The following is a 17,725-nucleotide window of genomic DNA, read 5'->3' as shown; positions in this document are numbered from 1 at the left end:
ATACATAGAGTGCATATTAGATTGTCGGATTGGGTTATCTTTGTTTATGTGCGAATACACACACATTCAGTCCTAAAAGTTCTAAAAAAAATAAAAATAAATTAATAATAAAAAAAGTCCAAATCTAAACTAAATTAAAAAAAAGCACCTAATCTCTGTGTTCAAGTTCTTTGCGCAACGCTTCGCCCACCAAGCAGAAAAAACCCTCTCCTAGATGATGGTCTCTCCAAGATTACCCTATCAGGTGCTAACCGCTGACATGTTTCCACCCACCAACAACAAAAAAGCCTCTCTGTGCCCAAATCTCAAGCCGCAGACGCACAAACACCACTGACAGGCACTGCTGCGCCATCCTCAGCTCCCGAACCTCTCCAGGGATCCGCTCCTGTTGCTACCGCTGCGATTGCTCAGCACTTCTTTCTTTTTTTTTAAATATAAATTGAGCTCGGGAAAGTTTGTCCTCCCATATTAAACAACTTCGTTTTGGTGGACTGCTCTTTTATTTATCGCCACTTTCTTTTTTTTACTCTTGCACTTGGTAGCGTAAAATGATCCATGCAAGGTGTAGAAATCCAGCACAGGTACGGACGGAGATGAGAAGCATGTGATCTCTGGAGCAACAACCTTCGGTTTGTGGGGTAACTTAGCTGTTGGTGCGCAAAACTAAAGGATACTTTTTAGAGTGGTTTTGGAGAGGTCGAATACTGACTCCCATTCTTGACACAGACTTGCGGAGACGGGTTTTTTTTTTCGGGAAGTGAAGGAGACTGAGCAGAGAAGAAATAATCTTCTGGATAATTTCATCCAACAAGGAAGCACCCAATGTTGCACTCCGTAACTCTGCCGCTGGTGTCCCGTCATCTGCCCTTACACTGGGATCCAGTCTCCTACTTACCCCCGGAGCTGTATGCGTAAAATACGCACAGGGGAGCGAAACGGAGCGAGAGAGGGGGGCGATTTCGCCAACCTTTCCTGGGGCTAAATCAGTGGAAGCAGGTGTATTTCAGCTGTATTTCTGCAAGTCAAGATGTCTCTCCTGCCTTCGAGGTTCATATACCTGTAAGTCTTCCACCTCTCCGTTTGCTTTTGCACACAAACTCATGCATTCTTACCAATAGAAGTCGCCAAACGCTTCATATTTTTGGATTGCTGTCATCCAGGTAGACAGCGTTTATTTTTCACGTAATTGCCTGTGTGATTAACTCCCGTCTTCCCTTCTCTCTCCTCTCCACTTAGGTGTTTACATTTTCTGGTGTTCTATTTCCAACTGCAGGTATGTTTTATTACTTTTTGTGTGTATGTGTTTGTATGTCCCTGTGCAGCTTTTTGATGTAACTGTTGATTATATCACGGTTATAGTTTAATTTCACGACGGTCTTTGCCACGCAGGACAGGAAATTCATGTGCTTTAATTCTGTTCATTTCAATACTAATTAGTTAGAATGATGAGGGAAAAAAATGACAAATTTTGGGTCTACTGCGTGCCACAGTAAAAACAACAACAACAACAACACCAAAAAAACAAACAAAAACTTAGTCGTACAGTAAACCACAAAAACCCCGTGAAATATCATTTATGTGATTTAAATACTTCTCACGAGTATTACAGTAATGCATAATTAATGTATATTCAAAATGTTCATTATTCATTCAAATCAGTACAATTATCCGGGCTACACCTTAATTAAAACCCGATGTTTGCAATTTGACATTCAAGTAGCAGTTTCGATATTTTACAGCAGAATTGTGTAAAAAAAATATTGCGATCCCTGGGGTTAACAGTTGTTCTTTGAACAGATGGCTCTTTTGGCGCTCAGCTTTTATTAGTTGCGCCTCTCACTTTGAACAGTAATGATTTGCAGGCACCCACTCAGCTAATTGATTGCGCGCCGTGATTCACATAGGATGCAGTCAGCACACTCCTTCTCTCATAAAACTATCTGATGGGTTTGTTGGTATGACGTGTCCGACCATAATATTGCACACACAGTTGTTTCATATTAATTTCTCGGTGTTATTGTGATCTACGACATTTAATAAAAACAGGATACCCTGCCTTAAAAGGTACCGGTATCTCATCCGTTTTTTAACAAACAGCTCTTAAAAAGTTGGCAACGTTTTAGTGTTTATGTAATTACATCTTTTAAAAGTTACTACATTTATTTATTTATTTTAATTGAAAAATAAAAACTATACCAAGAATAAGGAATAAAAGGAGTGTTTGTTTGTAAACTATAAACAATACATTTTATTGGTTACAGTTACTGCTGCTAGGATCACATTGTCCCAACCTGAAAACCATCAGCTTTTAGAGTAATAGGTAAATTTCCTAGGGACAAAATGTAAACCAACCTGAAATTAGAAATTGCAATCTTAAAACTGTGTAATCAGATTATTTCAACAGAGATGGCACAAACACAGTTGATGAAAAAAGTTGACCCCTCTTCACTTGACCCAACATTTTTGGTTATTATTTTTTTAATGTGAACTTCATGCTTGTTGTGATTTAAAGTTCGTCAGATGATAGCTACAGGTAAACAGAGGATGTTCATGGCTTCAGTGGTTTCAGCCTAATCATTTATCTTAGAAAAATGCAGGGACATGCCTTTATCCTCCACTCCTTCTCAATGCTCCTCGGTATGGCTTAATGGCTCTTGTATGTCATGCTGTGGTTGTGACTTTACGAGGTAAAACAAAAGAAGCAACCGCACTTGGAAGTTAACTTTGAATACACTGCCAATGTCTGTCGGAATGTTTTTCTGTATGTGAGTGTGTGTGACCCCATCTGTATGTATGTATGAATGTGTGTGTGTGGGGGGGGGGGGGAGCAGATAGCAAGGTGTATCTTAGATGACTGCGACAACTTCACTTCCTCCGTGGAACTGAGTGCCAGACTTTTGAAGTTTCAACCATATCCGTTTTCGTGTTGTCTTTGAAGAAAGGAGACAGAGTGATTTAAAAAAAAAAAAAAAAAAGCTGTTGTCGCTAGCATTCACCTCAGCCATGTGCTTAGGCTTGCCTTTCCCTTGACATGAAATGCAACTGTCTACCAAACACACCTTTATGTTTGTTTAGAGATGGGGAGATTTGGGATAAATCCCTCAGCAGCCCAGTTAGGCTATGTTTTGTTGTGCGTTCATTTTTTTTTTCTTGTTCTTCAGCTTTGAGTTTCATATTAAGAAAGAACATTGACAACAGATGATGTTAATGTTCAGCTTTTAAACACTGTTGTACTTATTCTACGATAAGCAAGTTTGCTGGAACCATTGGACACATGCTTACTTTTACACTGTTATGCATTAGTCACTGGTAATCCAGCCCCTAAGACTCTATTTAACTAACTTCTTCACCTGAAATGGTGACACTTTTCTCCCCCGTCAGTTTCTTTAACTGCTGTATCTGAAATACCCACTCAACTGTTGATATTTATCATTTTTTTAAGACACATACTGCGTAGAACAACAGACACTGAAACTTTCACGACTCACAAATGTAAAATGACAACTCTTTCTCTAGAATTTCCATTTGTTTGGTCAGTTTTAATGTGCAAATATAAAAGGATATTTCCAGCCAGTAAGCAGACTCCTCTCTTACATCTTTGTAAGATCAACAAAGGCTTCAATCAGTGCCTTAATCAGCTTACAAAGATAAGCAGTTTCATCTCTGATAATCTATATCTCTTGTCAAGGAACGGCAAAGGGTTTTTCTGGAATACTCTTACCCTCCTAAGAGACCCTCTCTAAATCCACCCATCTCCATGGGACCTTCGACGAAGTCTGACACTGACAGTATTTTTCACAAGAACTGATTAGCCAGAAACAAGTCTTTTTGTTTGGATTAGTATGTTAAGTAAAACATAAGATGTGATGGAGGTTAAGAGTTCGAGATGTGTTAGCATGGTGTGGTATCCTAGTACGAAGATAACAACCACTGCAGCTCTGAAAAATCAAGGTTAAACCTGAATTGACCCCAACAAACCCCAAATCTGCTTTGCAGTACAAGCCTCTGGTTCAGGTTGGGTTGAGGATTGTGAGTATTGAAGACCAGGGAATGTTTCGTTTTCAGAGTTTTCCAGAGGGTTCTTCTTGTGATTTATTTTGATTTCATATTGTGTTATGTGCAGAAAAATCGAAATATATTCTAGGGCAGTGTGTAACATCATTGTTCTGTATTGTATCATGAAGGTTGTGTACTTCTTTGAAGTAATTGGTACCTTTCTGGGGAAAAGATACTATAGAATATTCTTATAGGGGGATAGTCAATCTGTGACTAGAGACAAAAAAGCCATCACATGCCAAATTTGAGTAAGCGAGTACATTTGATTTGATTATCTTCAGCGTCTTATTTTCCACACTGTCTGATGCCAAAAATAATATCATTCGTGTTTCCTAAATGTCAACAGACACAGAGGATATGTCACCGTTGTAGACCAAATATGCCATAACAAGCAAGCATATCTTTCATATTTCAAAGGCTCTTTGAAACATGACCAAGAAGTGCTACTTAATCTGCACCTCATGACCTTTTTGGCAATTTAAAATGTTTACAGATGAGTTGGTGCTCAAACGTGTCTTTTAGTTTGGTTTATTGAGGTTAAACTGTAAAGCCGGGCTTCTTCAGTAGAACCCATGTTCGTGGACAACATCCGTGGTGCACGACTCATACGACATGTTTCAGCAGAGCGTTGTCGGAAGCCTCTTCAGAATTGCACCCAGTGTTGCGAAATTGTTTACTTTTTCCTCTCTGATTTTAAGGATTTGTTCGGTAGAGGCCATAATTTTCAATCAAGTTTGCTACATGTCAGTCATTTTACTAGAATAACAAGGACTTGGGGTATGTAATGTGTATATAATTAGCCACCTGAGAACAGCCACATAAAAAGCCATTACTGTGCAATTACGACACCATACAGCTGGGGAAATGGGATCTTGGCGTGAACTTAGATTCCAGGGCTTCTGAAAGTATACGTTTCCTCTTCCACGTGTTGAGTCGCAGTCGCTTTGCTGAGCTGCCGCTGAATTCTGCAATTTCCTCCATTTTCATGTCAAGTCTAAATTTATTCCTAAACAGCTGACCAGTGAGTTTTGAGAAGCAGGTTTCAATGCGTTTTTTACAAAAATTCCTCCCACAAGAGAACTTTTATGGTTTGAGGTGCCTCTTTCCATCTTGTCCTCCGCCTGCTGCATTTCCTAATTTATGGACTTTACTTTGCCTGCAGGCAGATATTTGTTTGATGATAGTGCAACAGGTCTGGATGCTTCAGGTGTATAATTGCTAGTGGCTTGCTTGCTTGTGGAAATGGAATACAGGTTTCTCAGTATTGCCCAGGGCACAGAATATATACTCTGTCAATATAAACCAACACTCAGTTTTCACTGTATGGTTTGCTCTTGCTCTGTGCGATTTTTACTCAAACCGTGACTTCATTAACATGTCTCGTAACATAGTTAGCAGCTTGTAAATGCATTGCATATAAAATGTGTCAGTTAAAAGCAAGGAGCAAAACACTAAAAAGCCACAGCACAATTTCCAGGTTGTTATATGAGTTTTTAAAACCCTGGGGCAATTTTTTTTTTTTTACACCAGCCCCATAAAATGAGCAGTGCACATTACTATCAATACCTGTGCTACGATGATCTCTCACCATCTGTCTCTCCTCCTCTCTGTTTCTTCATCTACTGTCCCTCTCTCTGTTTCCTCCTGTCTCACATCTGTGCAGGAATCGCAGCAGCGCTCTGCTGATTTCAGGTTTTACATCGAAAACCACACCCGAAACCCAGATGACCTGAGCCGGAAGCAAGTCCGGATCTATCAACTCTACAGCAGAACCACTGGCAAACACGTCCAGATCTTGGGAAAGAAAGTCAACGCCAATGGAGATGATGGGGGCAAGTATGGTATGGGAGAACTCCTGTGCATCTCACTTGACATTTAGATAGACTGTTATAATAGGATGAGAAATTACCTGCCAGCCAGAGCTTTTCTATCTCCACCAGCCACTTTGGCTGTTTACTACTCATTGTTTGTCGGTGGTTTTCCGTGCTCTGTGTTTGGCTGGCTCAAGAGAGGATGGTGACTTTTCAAAGCCACCAACTACAGGTTGGGGTGGATGAATACATACTGAAATTGCTGACTTTGCTGTTGATGTTTACTGCAGGATTTGGGTATCTGGGGCAAGTCTGTTTTTATCCTGTTGGAGTCATATGTCAGCAGTGTTATGCTTTTTGGGGGGGTCTAATACAGACCAAGACTTGTTGGTATCTAATGGTGAAAATATTCTTTTCTGTTGGTTTCTGAGTTGTAAAATATAGTTTTTTGCCCTCTAAGGATTCAGTCTCAACTTGGTTACTGTGAACTTCCATCATGCAAACTGGGGAAATCTCACATTTGCATTACAAGAAATCAAATTTATATACACTGTTTCGGAAAGCCAGGAGAGTTTTGTTCAGCCAAGCAGTGTAAAAGTGCTCACCTGAAAATGTTAAGCATTAAGTCTGAAGATGTCAAAATACTTTTGGCAGATTGACCCAGTAATTATCATTGTTGTTATGTAATTAGTAGTATTTCAGATAAATCTTAGGCTTTTATCATCTTTTTAAAGTGTTCTCTGTCTTTTCTTTCTTTCTTTTTTCTTTTTTTTCACGTGCACTTTGCTATTTTGGTTTAAAACGAGTATGGCGAATGACTAAATCGATGGTCAGTATAGCACCCTTTTGAAGTAGTAGTCCAAACGCAAAGCAGTGGGGCTTATGTTGTGCTTCCCTGCAGATATTTTGCTCATAACAGCTGACTCACGGCTCTAAAATTGCTGGTCTTGAATGCCTTTGAGTGAGTGTGTTCAGTCACAGATGCGCCGAGGCGAAGTTTCCTCACTGCTTGTTAGAGCTTGAGTGGAAGCAGATCCAATTTTTCCCATGAGGCTTTGCCAATTCCACCCTCCACCCCTCCTCCCATCCCCCCCACCTCCTCCTCCCCATCCAGCTGCAGTACCTGGCACCTGTGAACTCCTTTGCAGCAATAATGCTCAGTGAGATAACTCTCCTTACTCTAATTCATGCATAGTGTCTGCAGCTTCACATACAGGGACCAAAATACGCTGCTGAAGAAATATAATATATTGCTAATATACTCCTAAGTAGGTATCTCTCCAGTTAACATCACTGGCATTATAAATCTTCTTAGGTATTAATGTAGCATATTCATTACTTTTAGGAGACCAGACCAGTCATTTTCCTGAACAGTCCATTGTAAGTGATGTCTGCCAAGAGTGATGGCGGGTCATTGCAAAGGCTTTTAAATTGATAAAAGCTGCAATCTTTGATTAATGCCGACTTTTTCAGCTTTTTGAACAGGTGGCCTTTTGCTGAGGTCAAAATATGGCAGCAACCTGTATTATTCATATGGAAGCAAGGCAGAAAAAGTGCAGCATACCTCAGAAGCGAAGGGGTTCATGGCTCACAGTTCTGCCTGTGTGTCTCTTTAACTTTAGAAAGTAGAAGTTTGGCAAGTTTGTCTGTAACTTTTGTCATATTTTTTCATTTTCTTTTGATCTTCTGACTTCTGCTCTGTTAAATAAAATACACCCTTTTCATGTTTTAGACCTTTTTTTGTTTATCCATAAAAAACTGGGAAGCATTGAGGAGTCCTACACTCACAAGGCTGCTGTGAGATTATTGAAGCACCCGGTTCATACATTCAGCAATTTTTAAGGTTGTGGATTATGGAGATTAGGGGTATTCAAGTGCTTGCAGTGTAAATAAAAGCACCACATTCCCTCCTTTGTCAACTCAGTGCCACTTGTTAGAGGTATTGACAACAGTGAGATTCCTCCAAGTGTTTGCATTTCACTGTAACTATGACTCAAGGATCTAATTACGTTTATTGATGCCTTAAGCTGCCAAACTCTTCTTTTATAAAGATCAAACCATTAGTGTTTTCCCAGAAAAACTCAAGATAGGGGTTGGAACTGGGTCACAGACAAAGAACAACTTACAGTAAGGAGGGAAATATTGTTTTATCTGATGTTCTCAGTCTCCAGCATAACTGAGGTTGAATTTTTGGGTCTTTTTGTAAAAGTAGCTCACAATGAAAAGGCCAAGGTGTGGTTAAAGATTTCCTAAATTTGCATTCATGGCAGTAGTTTCTTTCAGAATATTATTTTATTTGTGTGAAAACCAATCTTGTTGGGCTGTTTTTTCTTTTTTAAGGATGTCCCTGCATATCTAATCGACGATAAAACCAAGTCCGATGTGCTATTCTTTAGATCCCAAGTAAGACGTACAAACAAATCTTTTGCAAATGAAGAATGAATAACTATTTCTTTCACCTTTAAGACAGATTACCTACAACCCACTTTTCTCCCAAGGTTGGATTTAGGGGGGTGGAGAGTTATTTCTGCCCCCGAGCCTATCCCGTCCCCTTCGACTATTCTTTCTCTCCTCCCTTGAGTGCTACTGAATGGCTCTGTGTGTTAAACAAATGGATCATCTTAACTTTTTGATTGAGTGAGCACAGACTAAAGGGAACTTGAAACCTAATCTGGAGGGGCACATAACCGCTCCACAAATGTTTGGCAGATCTCTTTACTGGTCAGAGGGTGAGCAGAGACAAAGGTGACCTCGCAGGGGTTAACACTGGGGTGGCGGAGTGGGCACGGAAAACTAAAAAGGCTACCGAGATAGGTTTTTAAAGTGGACTACTGAAGTGACAGTGGCATTGTTTTTCTGATGTGTATCATACAAGGAATTTTTAAATAATGTTCTACTTGAATTGAAATATTTTAACTGCATTTAGTCAAGAAAATCATCATTATTTAGCTAATGATCACAATATTGTGTCCTTTTGTTTGTGTTTCTTTAACTAAAAAATAACAAAAGAAGTTAACCATGATTAAAACTTGTTTTCTTACAGAATCAACTAAATGTGTTTGACTCCTTAAGGTATGTGTGCTACAAGACATATACATGGCATTAATTGGATGTGTTTTTCTTTTCTTTTCATTTGCAGCTCTCCTTATTGTTGAGACAGAAACCTTTGGGAGCCACGTCCGAATAAAAGGAAAAGAGAGCGAACATTACATTTGCATGAATGAGAAGGGCAAAATAGTTGGAATGGTGAGTACATTTTGATTTTCACTTTGGTAATATTCAATGAATACTGATATTTTAAAGCATGCACTTAATCCATGCTGAATCAAACGCAGCCTGGGATCTGCTTTCTCCTGCTGTTTTTCTACACCCTAACAAAACCTCTTTGATAACTCACAGCCATTCTTCCATTACGTAATCGGCCTACTCCTTTGACACTCGATCAGTCAATTACAGTCTGCAATCACCAAAATGCATTGAGAGACTAATAGTCACTTAGGAGGAATACCATTGCAATTATATCACTTAGTCGCACCAGGTGGCCACAAGCGCAGGATGACTGCATGTGGCTCGGCAGATGACCATTTCAGTGTGAAAAAAGCTAACATTTGAAACTGTAACATTTTTTAGAGCGCATGTGCTGTTTCTCTAATAAATCATGTTCTTTGCATTGGTGGGACTGGATTATTTCACTCAAGTTTTCCCTCGCTGCGGTCGTCTGCTAGAACTAAATTATGTTCCCATCAAGATTTCTAAATTTTCTTTAACCCAAATGCCAGAATTTGCCATGTTAGTGTTCATTTTCCTGGCCTCTGATTTGTCTGAAACCCAGTGATGTATTGATTTTTGTCTGTCAATATTTTACTATTTTTAACTCTAAACCTATCAAGAAAGTGTTAATGAGTTGAGCCAAGAGCCATTTCCTCTAGACTTCTATGAGAATTCTATGAGAATCAGAGAGGTGCAACCAGAGGAGTGCCCCCTTCTGGCCTACAGAGATTATGCAGGTTGAAGGCGCTTCGGCTGACTTTAGTTTTAAGACCATCTTTTATGAACGTTATATGGTGTGAGAGCTTCCTGTGTGTCATCCTATACATAGCCATATGTAGTGTACTTGTATACCTATGCTATAGAGCTGGGAGATAGCTAGCTTAACTTTGCATAAAAGCTAGATGCAACGGGATATAGCTAGCATAACTGAATTACAAGCTAAGAAATCCATCCAACTGCAAGACGTCACTGCTCTAAAAAGTTGTCCATCCCATAATATTCTGTAAAGCCAGATATTTAATTTTATCTGCCACTTCACCACTTTGTTTTGTTTTGTGTGGATTAACTAAATGTGAGCTTTAGAGAAACTGTTAGATTTTTTTTCTTATTATCTATGGAATTTCTATAGAACCCTTCTAAGCAGCAAGGAAGCTCAAATAAAAAGATTTTCTACAATTATTTAAAGAGTTCAATTTTCTCAACTAGCGAGAGTGCATTAGTGGTAAAAATGGGAATGAGTCAAGTAACAGTTAATATGTTTACGCTTACCTAACATTAACTCTCACGTCACAGGGAGAACTTTTTTTTACCTCACAAAAAGTTGATTCTGTTAAACTTAACCTTTTCCGGGGGGGAAACTCATCCAAAACTCATTCAAGTGACTTCTTCACTCTCAGTTGACTGCAGGTTTCCCCGACCCTATAAACAGTACATTTGCATAATGACTGAAACTAGCACCACTGATTAACAATTGTATTTTCAGCTGTGACTGAAACCTTTTTTGATCTGTGAGTACGTTATAACCATGTGACGGGAAAACTTAGATTGCAACACAAAATCACTCCAAACTGAAAAAGAGGAGAAAATGAGGTAGACTATTCAAAGGCCACACTACTATATTAATAATTAGTGTCACATGATAACTTCCTCTGCATTCTTGTTCTTTTTTCTTTCAGCCTGATGGAAGGAAGCAGGAGTGTGTCTTTATCGAGGAATTCCTGGAGAACAACTACACGGCTCTCGTCTCTGCCAAGTACAAAGGATGGTACCTCGGATTCAATCGGAAAGGGCAGCCTAAGAAAGGCTCGCGGACCACGCAACGACAACAGGATGTCCACTTTATGAAACGCCAGCCGAAGGGCAAGGTGAACCCAGTGCAGGAGTTTCGCTTCACCACAGTAACTAAGCGGACACGAAGGGCTCGGCGGTTAAAATCCAATGCAAAGAGGAACTGACAGGACTAATGGGACAGCTCTAGTTTTCCTCGTGGAGGAAAAAAACTGTACCTGAAAATCTCAAGCTTCTTAAAAGAAGACTTCTCTTCTGTAAAAGAAAGACTGACTAAAAGAACAAAAAATAAAGAATTTTTATTTTTGTATTTCAGGATGACTGAATATTTCCTAACTGTCGGATTCTTCTGGGTTGATGCCATTGAGCTAATGTTTCTGTCATGTTATTTATACTGGATAAACTAAAGGACCTCTGAGCGAATTCCTGTGATCGTGGCCCTCAGCTACATATGAACTGCAAGCTGAAGGCATGCTTTCTTTTTGACAAAAGCAGGAGCTGATGCAATGTTATAAAAATCAGCCAACTAGAGATTTATTGGAATACCTGTCGGTTTTTGTTTGTGTTGCCCCTGACAATGCGGATCCCATACTTTCCACTGGAATTAGAAACCATGGAGATGAAACGGAGAGAGGTGGCAGTTGCAGGTGACACTGTGCTGCCAGAATAACTGTGTAGCTTCGAGTGCAATATTTTACAGGTCTCTCTCTTTCTCGTCTTCTTTCTTTCCATGTGTGGCTCAGCTCCTAGAATGCGCGGAAGCCTCCAAGTACTGTGTGAGATTTCCATACAGCCTGAGATTCAGCTGAAACCCAACATGCTTTGACTAGTCAAGCGCCAAACGTGGCTTTTGTTCTGTTTAAAGACTGAAAAACCAACACAAAAATACAACAGCTGATGTGATACATAAATCCACACTGTCTTCCAACTTCATTGCATTTGAGTAGGGATCTTAATCCCTTTCATCTCCCCTCAGATTGCATCTTTTACAGCTCTTCTTTGCATGGGTTAGAGCTGTTCCACAACAAAAAGCTGCCTTAATTCTTTGAGTCGGAGCTACTGTCTGGGGGCTGATGATGACTTCCTCTACCTCCTTGATCTTTTGTTTATCTTCACCTACACGGTCTGCATTCGGTTGATTTCAGGAACCTTTCTGTTGACTCATTTTCTTTCTCTCTCTGTCTCTCCTTAATTCTCTCGCTGTTACAAAATCATCTTTTGACTGTGAGCTCATCTTCGCTCCTTTCACTCTCACTGGAAGACAGTCTCAAAGATGCTTTTGGGAAGGCTTAGCTTTATGCAGATTAGTCATCCATGGATAGGAATACTGTACATAATACACTCCACATCACCTCATAAACTCATATTTAACAATTAAACAATTTCCTCAAAAATCCAGATGACCAATACGTCAAGGATCCAGGGAATACTTTCAGCAGCATGGTAGTTTTATTTTGTTTTCAAATCTGAATCCTAAAGGGAAAAGTCTGCTTTTATAATTATTTTTTCTCACTGACAACAAACTCCAGCCTCTTATCACCCGTAGTATGTATTTACCTGCTGTCAGGCAGGTCTTTTGTATGAGTTGCTACTAACAACATGACACGTTTATGATTTTTTTTTTTAAAAAACAAATGTAAGCAAAAAATAATTTTATGACTATTATTAAGATATTTATTGCCTCTCTTTGTAAATAAAATGTGAGTTTTATTTGGCCTCTGTTAATAAAATGAGGAGTATATTTTAAAACAGACTTATTTTATGTCTTTATTGAACTCTGAAAACAGGTATAAATGTCTTTATAGCCTAATTTGAGACAGATTTTTGAGATGTGCATACTGACTATAACACTCCCTGAAAGTGAAATCACTCCAGGTAGGGTTTGGATGAATAGAGTACATTCCCTTCTCTGCATACTGCCAAGTTATGCATTTTTATATACAAACCCAAAGCGTGAGGACTGCTTTTAAGCGCAGTGATTTGAGAAAGGCCACTGAAATATTTCTCAAGTTTTCTTTATATCATTGTGTGTGGCAACTGGAGTTCAAGCACCTGGTGCTTTAAAAAACAGATTTTCTTTTTAACATTTAGGAAATGGTGGAATAAAGTTTTCCCACCAAGTTATTAAGGTTATAAATCAAGATTTGATGAATTTTTCAATCATAGCTAAAGTGAGTGGTGAGACAATTACAAATATTTTTGTCACAAGACTAAAGAACTTGATCAGGTATGAGACCCCAAACAATCTTTGAGTACTTGCAGTGCAGCCTACTTTGATTTAAATGCTTCGTCCTCCAAACAGTAAGCATGAAGAGGTAAAAGATGGACAACTTTGCATCTGTTAAAAGCACTGAAAGAATGTGGGGAAAGCATGTCTTATAATGCTGTGTGCAGGAATGATGTTTACAGTAACCGTCAGACTGAAAGATGGCGGCTTTGAGGGGGAAAAAAATACTTTTGTTTAAATTCCTTGCAACGCTATCGGCCCCCCTCCCTTTCACTCCACTCTGGTAGTTGCCTCCAACACATCCAGAAGTTCCCCCATTCCGTCATGGGATTTTGAATGTCTGGCCTGCTGCTTTTAAAGGTGGAAACATAGTGCTTGAAGTGTGACCCTGTTATGTGCCATTAACATAATGGATCAGCACTGAAGATGGTGCTTGTCTTTGGGGGGATGGAAGGAGGTATCTGTAGGATTTTGAAGAATGTTTTATGCCCTTTATCTTGTCTTCATCTTCTTTAACTGTGTATTGTCACTTCTGTAGAGGAATGATGACTTTCCTGAAAGGAATAGAAACATGCAGCCAGAGTACATACATTGTACAATGAAAAATTTCACGTGCCATAAATAAAAACATTTAATTCACTGCTTCCTGTTTAAATCGCCAAAGTTCTGTCCTGCCAGTCACTTACTGCAAAGATTTGTTACTCTAGAGGACTGGGAGTTAAAATCAGCCTGGTAGATGTTTGAGGAATTTAATCAATGCAACTTTTGAAACCCTGCAAATTCTATTTATACAAGCAACAAGTTTTTCTTTTTTTCTCTCCATTCTGCATACTTCAAACTTGACCAAGCACAGCCAAAATGCATCTGGGTATATTGACATTTAAACGAGAGCCGATGGTTTCCAACATGGCAGCCCATTCGCAATAAGGAGATGACATTTTTGCATAAGCCTCCCGCTAGGCTTTTCTCTGACTCAACCTTTGATCGTTGGAGGCTAGATGGTCTTGGAACTGGACCAATAACTTCAAAATGAAACATAGAATTCCCTTTTGCAAAGCCCAGCCCCTTTTCAAAGGAGGTGGAATCTTTAAATGCAGTCCTCCTTGCCAAGTAGTTTATATTCTATTATTAGAAAATCTCAGCACACTGAAAATGTGCACAATGGATACAGTATGACCAGAAAGCAGAGTCAACGTAGAGAAAAAACTTTGTGGTTCTGAATAAATTATACAAATTTTAGTGGAACAACCAAAAGTGGTCCGTTGGCCTTGAGATCAGCAACCACACACTTAACAATTAGCCCTGTCAACAGAAATTTTCTTCTATTTGAGACATGAAACAAGTTTTTTCTCGATGAATATTACTGAAATTGTCCCTCAAGGTCAGTGAAAAACAAAACTCTGAAGCCAAATAAAACAGTATTCAACCTATAATATACCTTGTGTCATTAAATGTAGTTTGACATCACGTCATTTACTGTCAAAACAGGACTGTTGCTACCGCCCGTCTAACTCACGCTAAGCGCTAACCACACTTGACTGGACTGCCTTTGTGACTGTGAAATCCACAGGGGAAACCCTCTCTGTGATTCTCAAAGTATTTTTGAATACATGGCTGAGTTGTGTTTTTACAGGATTACAAATGTGCTTACTGTACATACAGTTTCTGGAAAGCCAGACCTCTTCTCTGTTCTCCTCATAACAACATGTGGCCAGCATGTTTTGAATAAGAAGGGTCGAAAATAAAGGTCAGTATGTATACTGTGTCAGCCTTATTATATTTTATTTCAAGTTCACATGAGGTGATTTTTAAAGTTAGCACAGTGGTTAAAGTCCCTATCCACATTTGTGGGAAATACATTAACCAACTTAAGTGAAAATTCTGTGTTTTTTAAATATTGTGTCAAAACTAAAGTGTGAAATATCAAAGCTTACCTGGCAGTTTTAATCCTACTGCATGTAATTGAGGGTTACGACATTATGTCACCAGTCACAGCATTTTAAAACTGCTAGCAGCACACTTGCATCTGGAACAGAATGTATTTCATTCCATCATATGTACCTATACTTTGATTTTCTTTCTGATGTTTTCATAACTACAGTAGCAACTGATGGAATTACTGCTACAGGCGGCTCTGTCAGGCGATCTGTCCAGGGCGCACCCTGCCTCTTGCCCTGTGGTAGCTGGAATAAGCTCCAGCTCCCCCCATGACCCTTACAAGGATAGGCAGAAGAGGATGGATGGATGTATAGAATACTCTCAGCTTTTGATCCACCATGCAATGCTATTTGGAAAGCATGTGATTGGGAACAGCTTTGTTTTTTTGTTTTTATTCTTCAAACCTTAACAGACCTGACTAGACAATGACAGTCACAGTGGCTGAACACCTAAAGGGGGAGAAACAGCAACACTGACAAAGCTTCACATTGCATACATAATAATAGAGTAATAGAAAGTTTAAATTTATTATATCTCTGCGCTACATTTTTCTATCTTTTGGGCAATGTTGCAGAAAAATGAACTTAAAGTGACGAACTGTGAAAACACATTTGAACATACATAATATGTTTTCTCCTCTCACATGGCCACAGACAGACTATACTAGTCAGTCCTTGTCCCTACATCAGCAGATGCCAGGTGACACAGCTCATTAACTTCTCCTTTCCCCTATTATTTTGGCTCCTCATTGTCTTGAGATATGAGATGAGCCTTTGTTGAGAGTTTTGCCCCCTTTTCTCTCAACCAGGCAGGGCCCGTAATTAGTGCTTTGCGCTGGGCGTACTTTCTCACAGGGCTACGACACAATTAATCAGCACTTTCCCACCAATGGGCAGAAAATGCTTGGTTCTATCAAGGCCAAATTTTTAAGTTGTGATGCCTGTTTCCGGCAATGGAAATGTCAGGATGCAACAATGATTTTCAAAATATATGATGCAATTGGCGAAGGGGTCACCCAATACGCCAGGTCAAATAAAATGGATGCATTGTGCCTTTAGGTATAATCAAATAAGTTTTTAAATTTAAATTTGATGTTTTTTATGTCTGCATATGTGCCAACTTTTGGAATTAGTTTTGTAAAACAAAGCAGTGAGCACACACCATTGATGGGTTTTTAAAATTCACCAGCGGTGATTGCCTGACATCTCAGAAGTCTACTTATATCGTCGATCTATTGTGCCACTGTTACTCCTGTATGAAACAATGTTGTCTTGTCTTATCTACTCTCACACGATCTTTTTCCTATATTTTCCTTATGATCTTTGGTTATTTTTTAACCACTGAGCTGTCTTAGGCATTTATGTGAATGGTTTGTTTGCAAAATAGCAGTCAACACCAACAACCTAGTGCAGTGATTTGGGTGGGTGCATCTGAATCAGTGCTATACAGACAAAGGGAGAGATGGGTGAGAAGAATGTGGTTCCGGTTTGTTACACAGTACATGAAAACAAGCCCTCCAACCAAAATGATTATATTATTAGGTTGTCTGTCCTAGATATGATCCACAGCCAGTAGCAAGAGGTATACATCAGATAAAATACTGAAAATCATCGTTGAAAACCCCCCCAAAAAAACAAAAAGAACTGTATGATGAGATTATTTTATGGTATAATTTAGTTATATAGGCATTAGCACAAACACTTAATTGAGTTAGACACCCATCTTTTTTTGACTGCTTTGGGTTTAGGCACTAAAAACTAACTGGTTAGGATAAATATTTCTAGAAGCAAGTCTACAAACTTGAAAGTCATATTGGCAACAGTTCTGGGCTGTAACAATATGAAGCACCGATCTAAATAAATAAGGTACAAAATATCACTTTTATTTGATAAGTGACTCCTTCCCAAAACAAGATTTAAAAAGCTTTTTTTTTTTTGTCAACATCTTCATGTCTTTGGCTCATGCACCAGAGCACTGAACAAAACACCATGCACCATTTATGTACAGTAAAACAAGATGGCACAGTTACCTACATTTTTAGTGTAACCATAAATAGATATCCTTGCCACCTCACAGTTTAAACTATGCAGTGTACACAACACAGTTTCCCAGGCTCAGTGGCTGATGTTAGTTGGCTTTTTTCGTAGAATTCTCGCATATGTTTCTGTTCAGGATACTTTGAGTATTATGTCGATGCCTGATATTGTGGGTAGAGTTAGGAAAAGACAGTGATTTGGCTTCAAAGACATCTTTTTGAGATTTTTACTACAAATCAGAATGCTTAGTTGTCTAGTGTTACTAGGGTCTCCACTAGAAATTTTACACACACTTATTTACATGAAGGTGTTCTCAGACACAATCTGGGTTGCTTTCTCTTATATCAGTGATTAAAAAGGATGATAGTGCACCTTTTGGACTACCTGTAGATACACGAGGGTGCCTACTGGCCATATCTGTGTGTGTGATTACAACTGATAAGGGACATTCATTGTGATGATAACAGTCAAAGCGGGTAGTTTCTCTGAGGCTTTCAGCAGAAAGTCTCATCTTTTTCAATTGTTGTAGTAATCTCCCTCCACGAGTTCTGTTTAATCTGGGAATCCTTATGCTCCCGCATTGAGTGATTGAAGAGATG

General features: G+C 39.1%; 1 protein-coding gene across 2 annotated transcripts; it reads left to right on the top strand.

The window, feature by feature from the left end:
• The first annotated feature begins 296 nt into the window (after positions 1–296).
• On the top strand, positions 297–12,548 carry fgf24 (fibroblast growth factor 24). Of its 2 annotated transcripts, none has more exons than XM_040010405.1 (5): positions 297–1,059; positions 1,237–1,273; positions 5,720–5,888; positions 9,007–9,113; positions 10,814–12,548. In XM_040010405.1, the coding sequence occupies exons 1-5, from the start codon at positions 1,028–1,030 to the stop codon at positions 11,090–11,092; spliced, it is 624 nt and encodes a 207-aa protein (XP_039866339.1). In that variant the 5' UTR covers positions 297–1,027; the 3' UTR covers positions 11,093–12,548. The 2 variants fall into 2 exon arrangements, with proteins under 2 accessions (XP_039866339.1, XP_039866338.1); XM_040010404.1 differs by having other exon boundaries at positions 298–1,059; positions 5,720–5,897.
• The last annotated feature ends 5,177 nt before the right edge of the window (positions 12,549–17,725 follow it).

The sequence above is a fragment of the Simochromis diagramma genome, unplaced genomic scaffold, assembly GCF_900408965.1.
Source record: "Simochromis diagramma unplaced genomic scaffold, fSimDia1.1 OVJJ01000585.1, whole genome shotgun sequence".
Taxonomy (NCBI): Eukaryota; Metazoa; Chordata; class Actinopteri; order Cichliformes; family Cichlidae; genus Simochromis; species Simochromis diagramma.
Note: the sequence above shows the minus strand (reverse complement) of the source record. Positions and strands in the feature narration are given on the sequence as shown.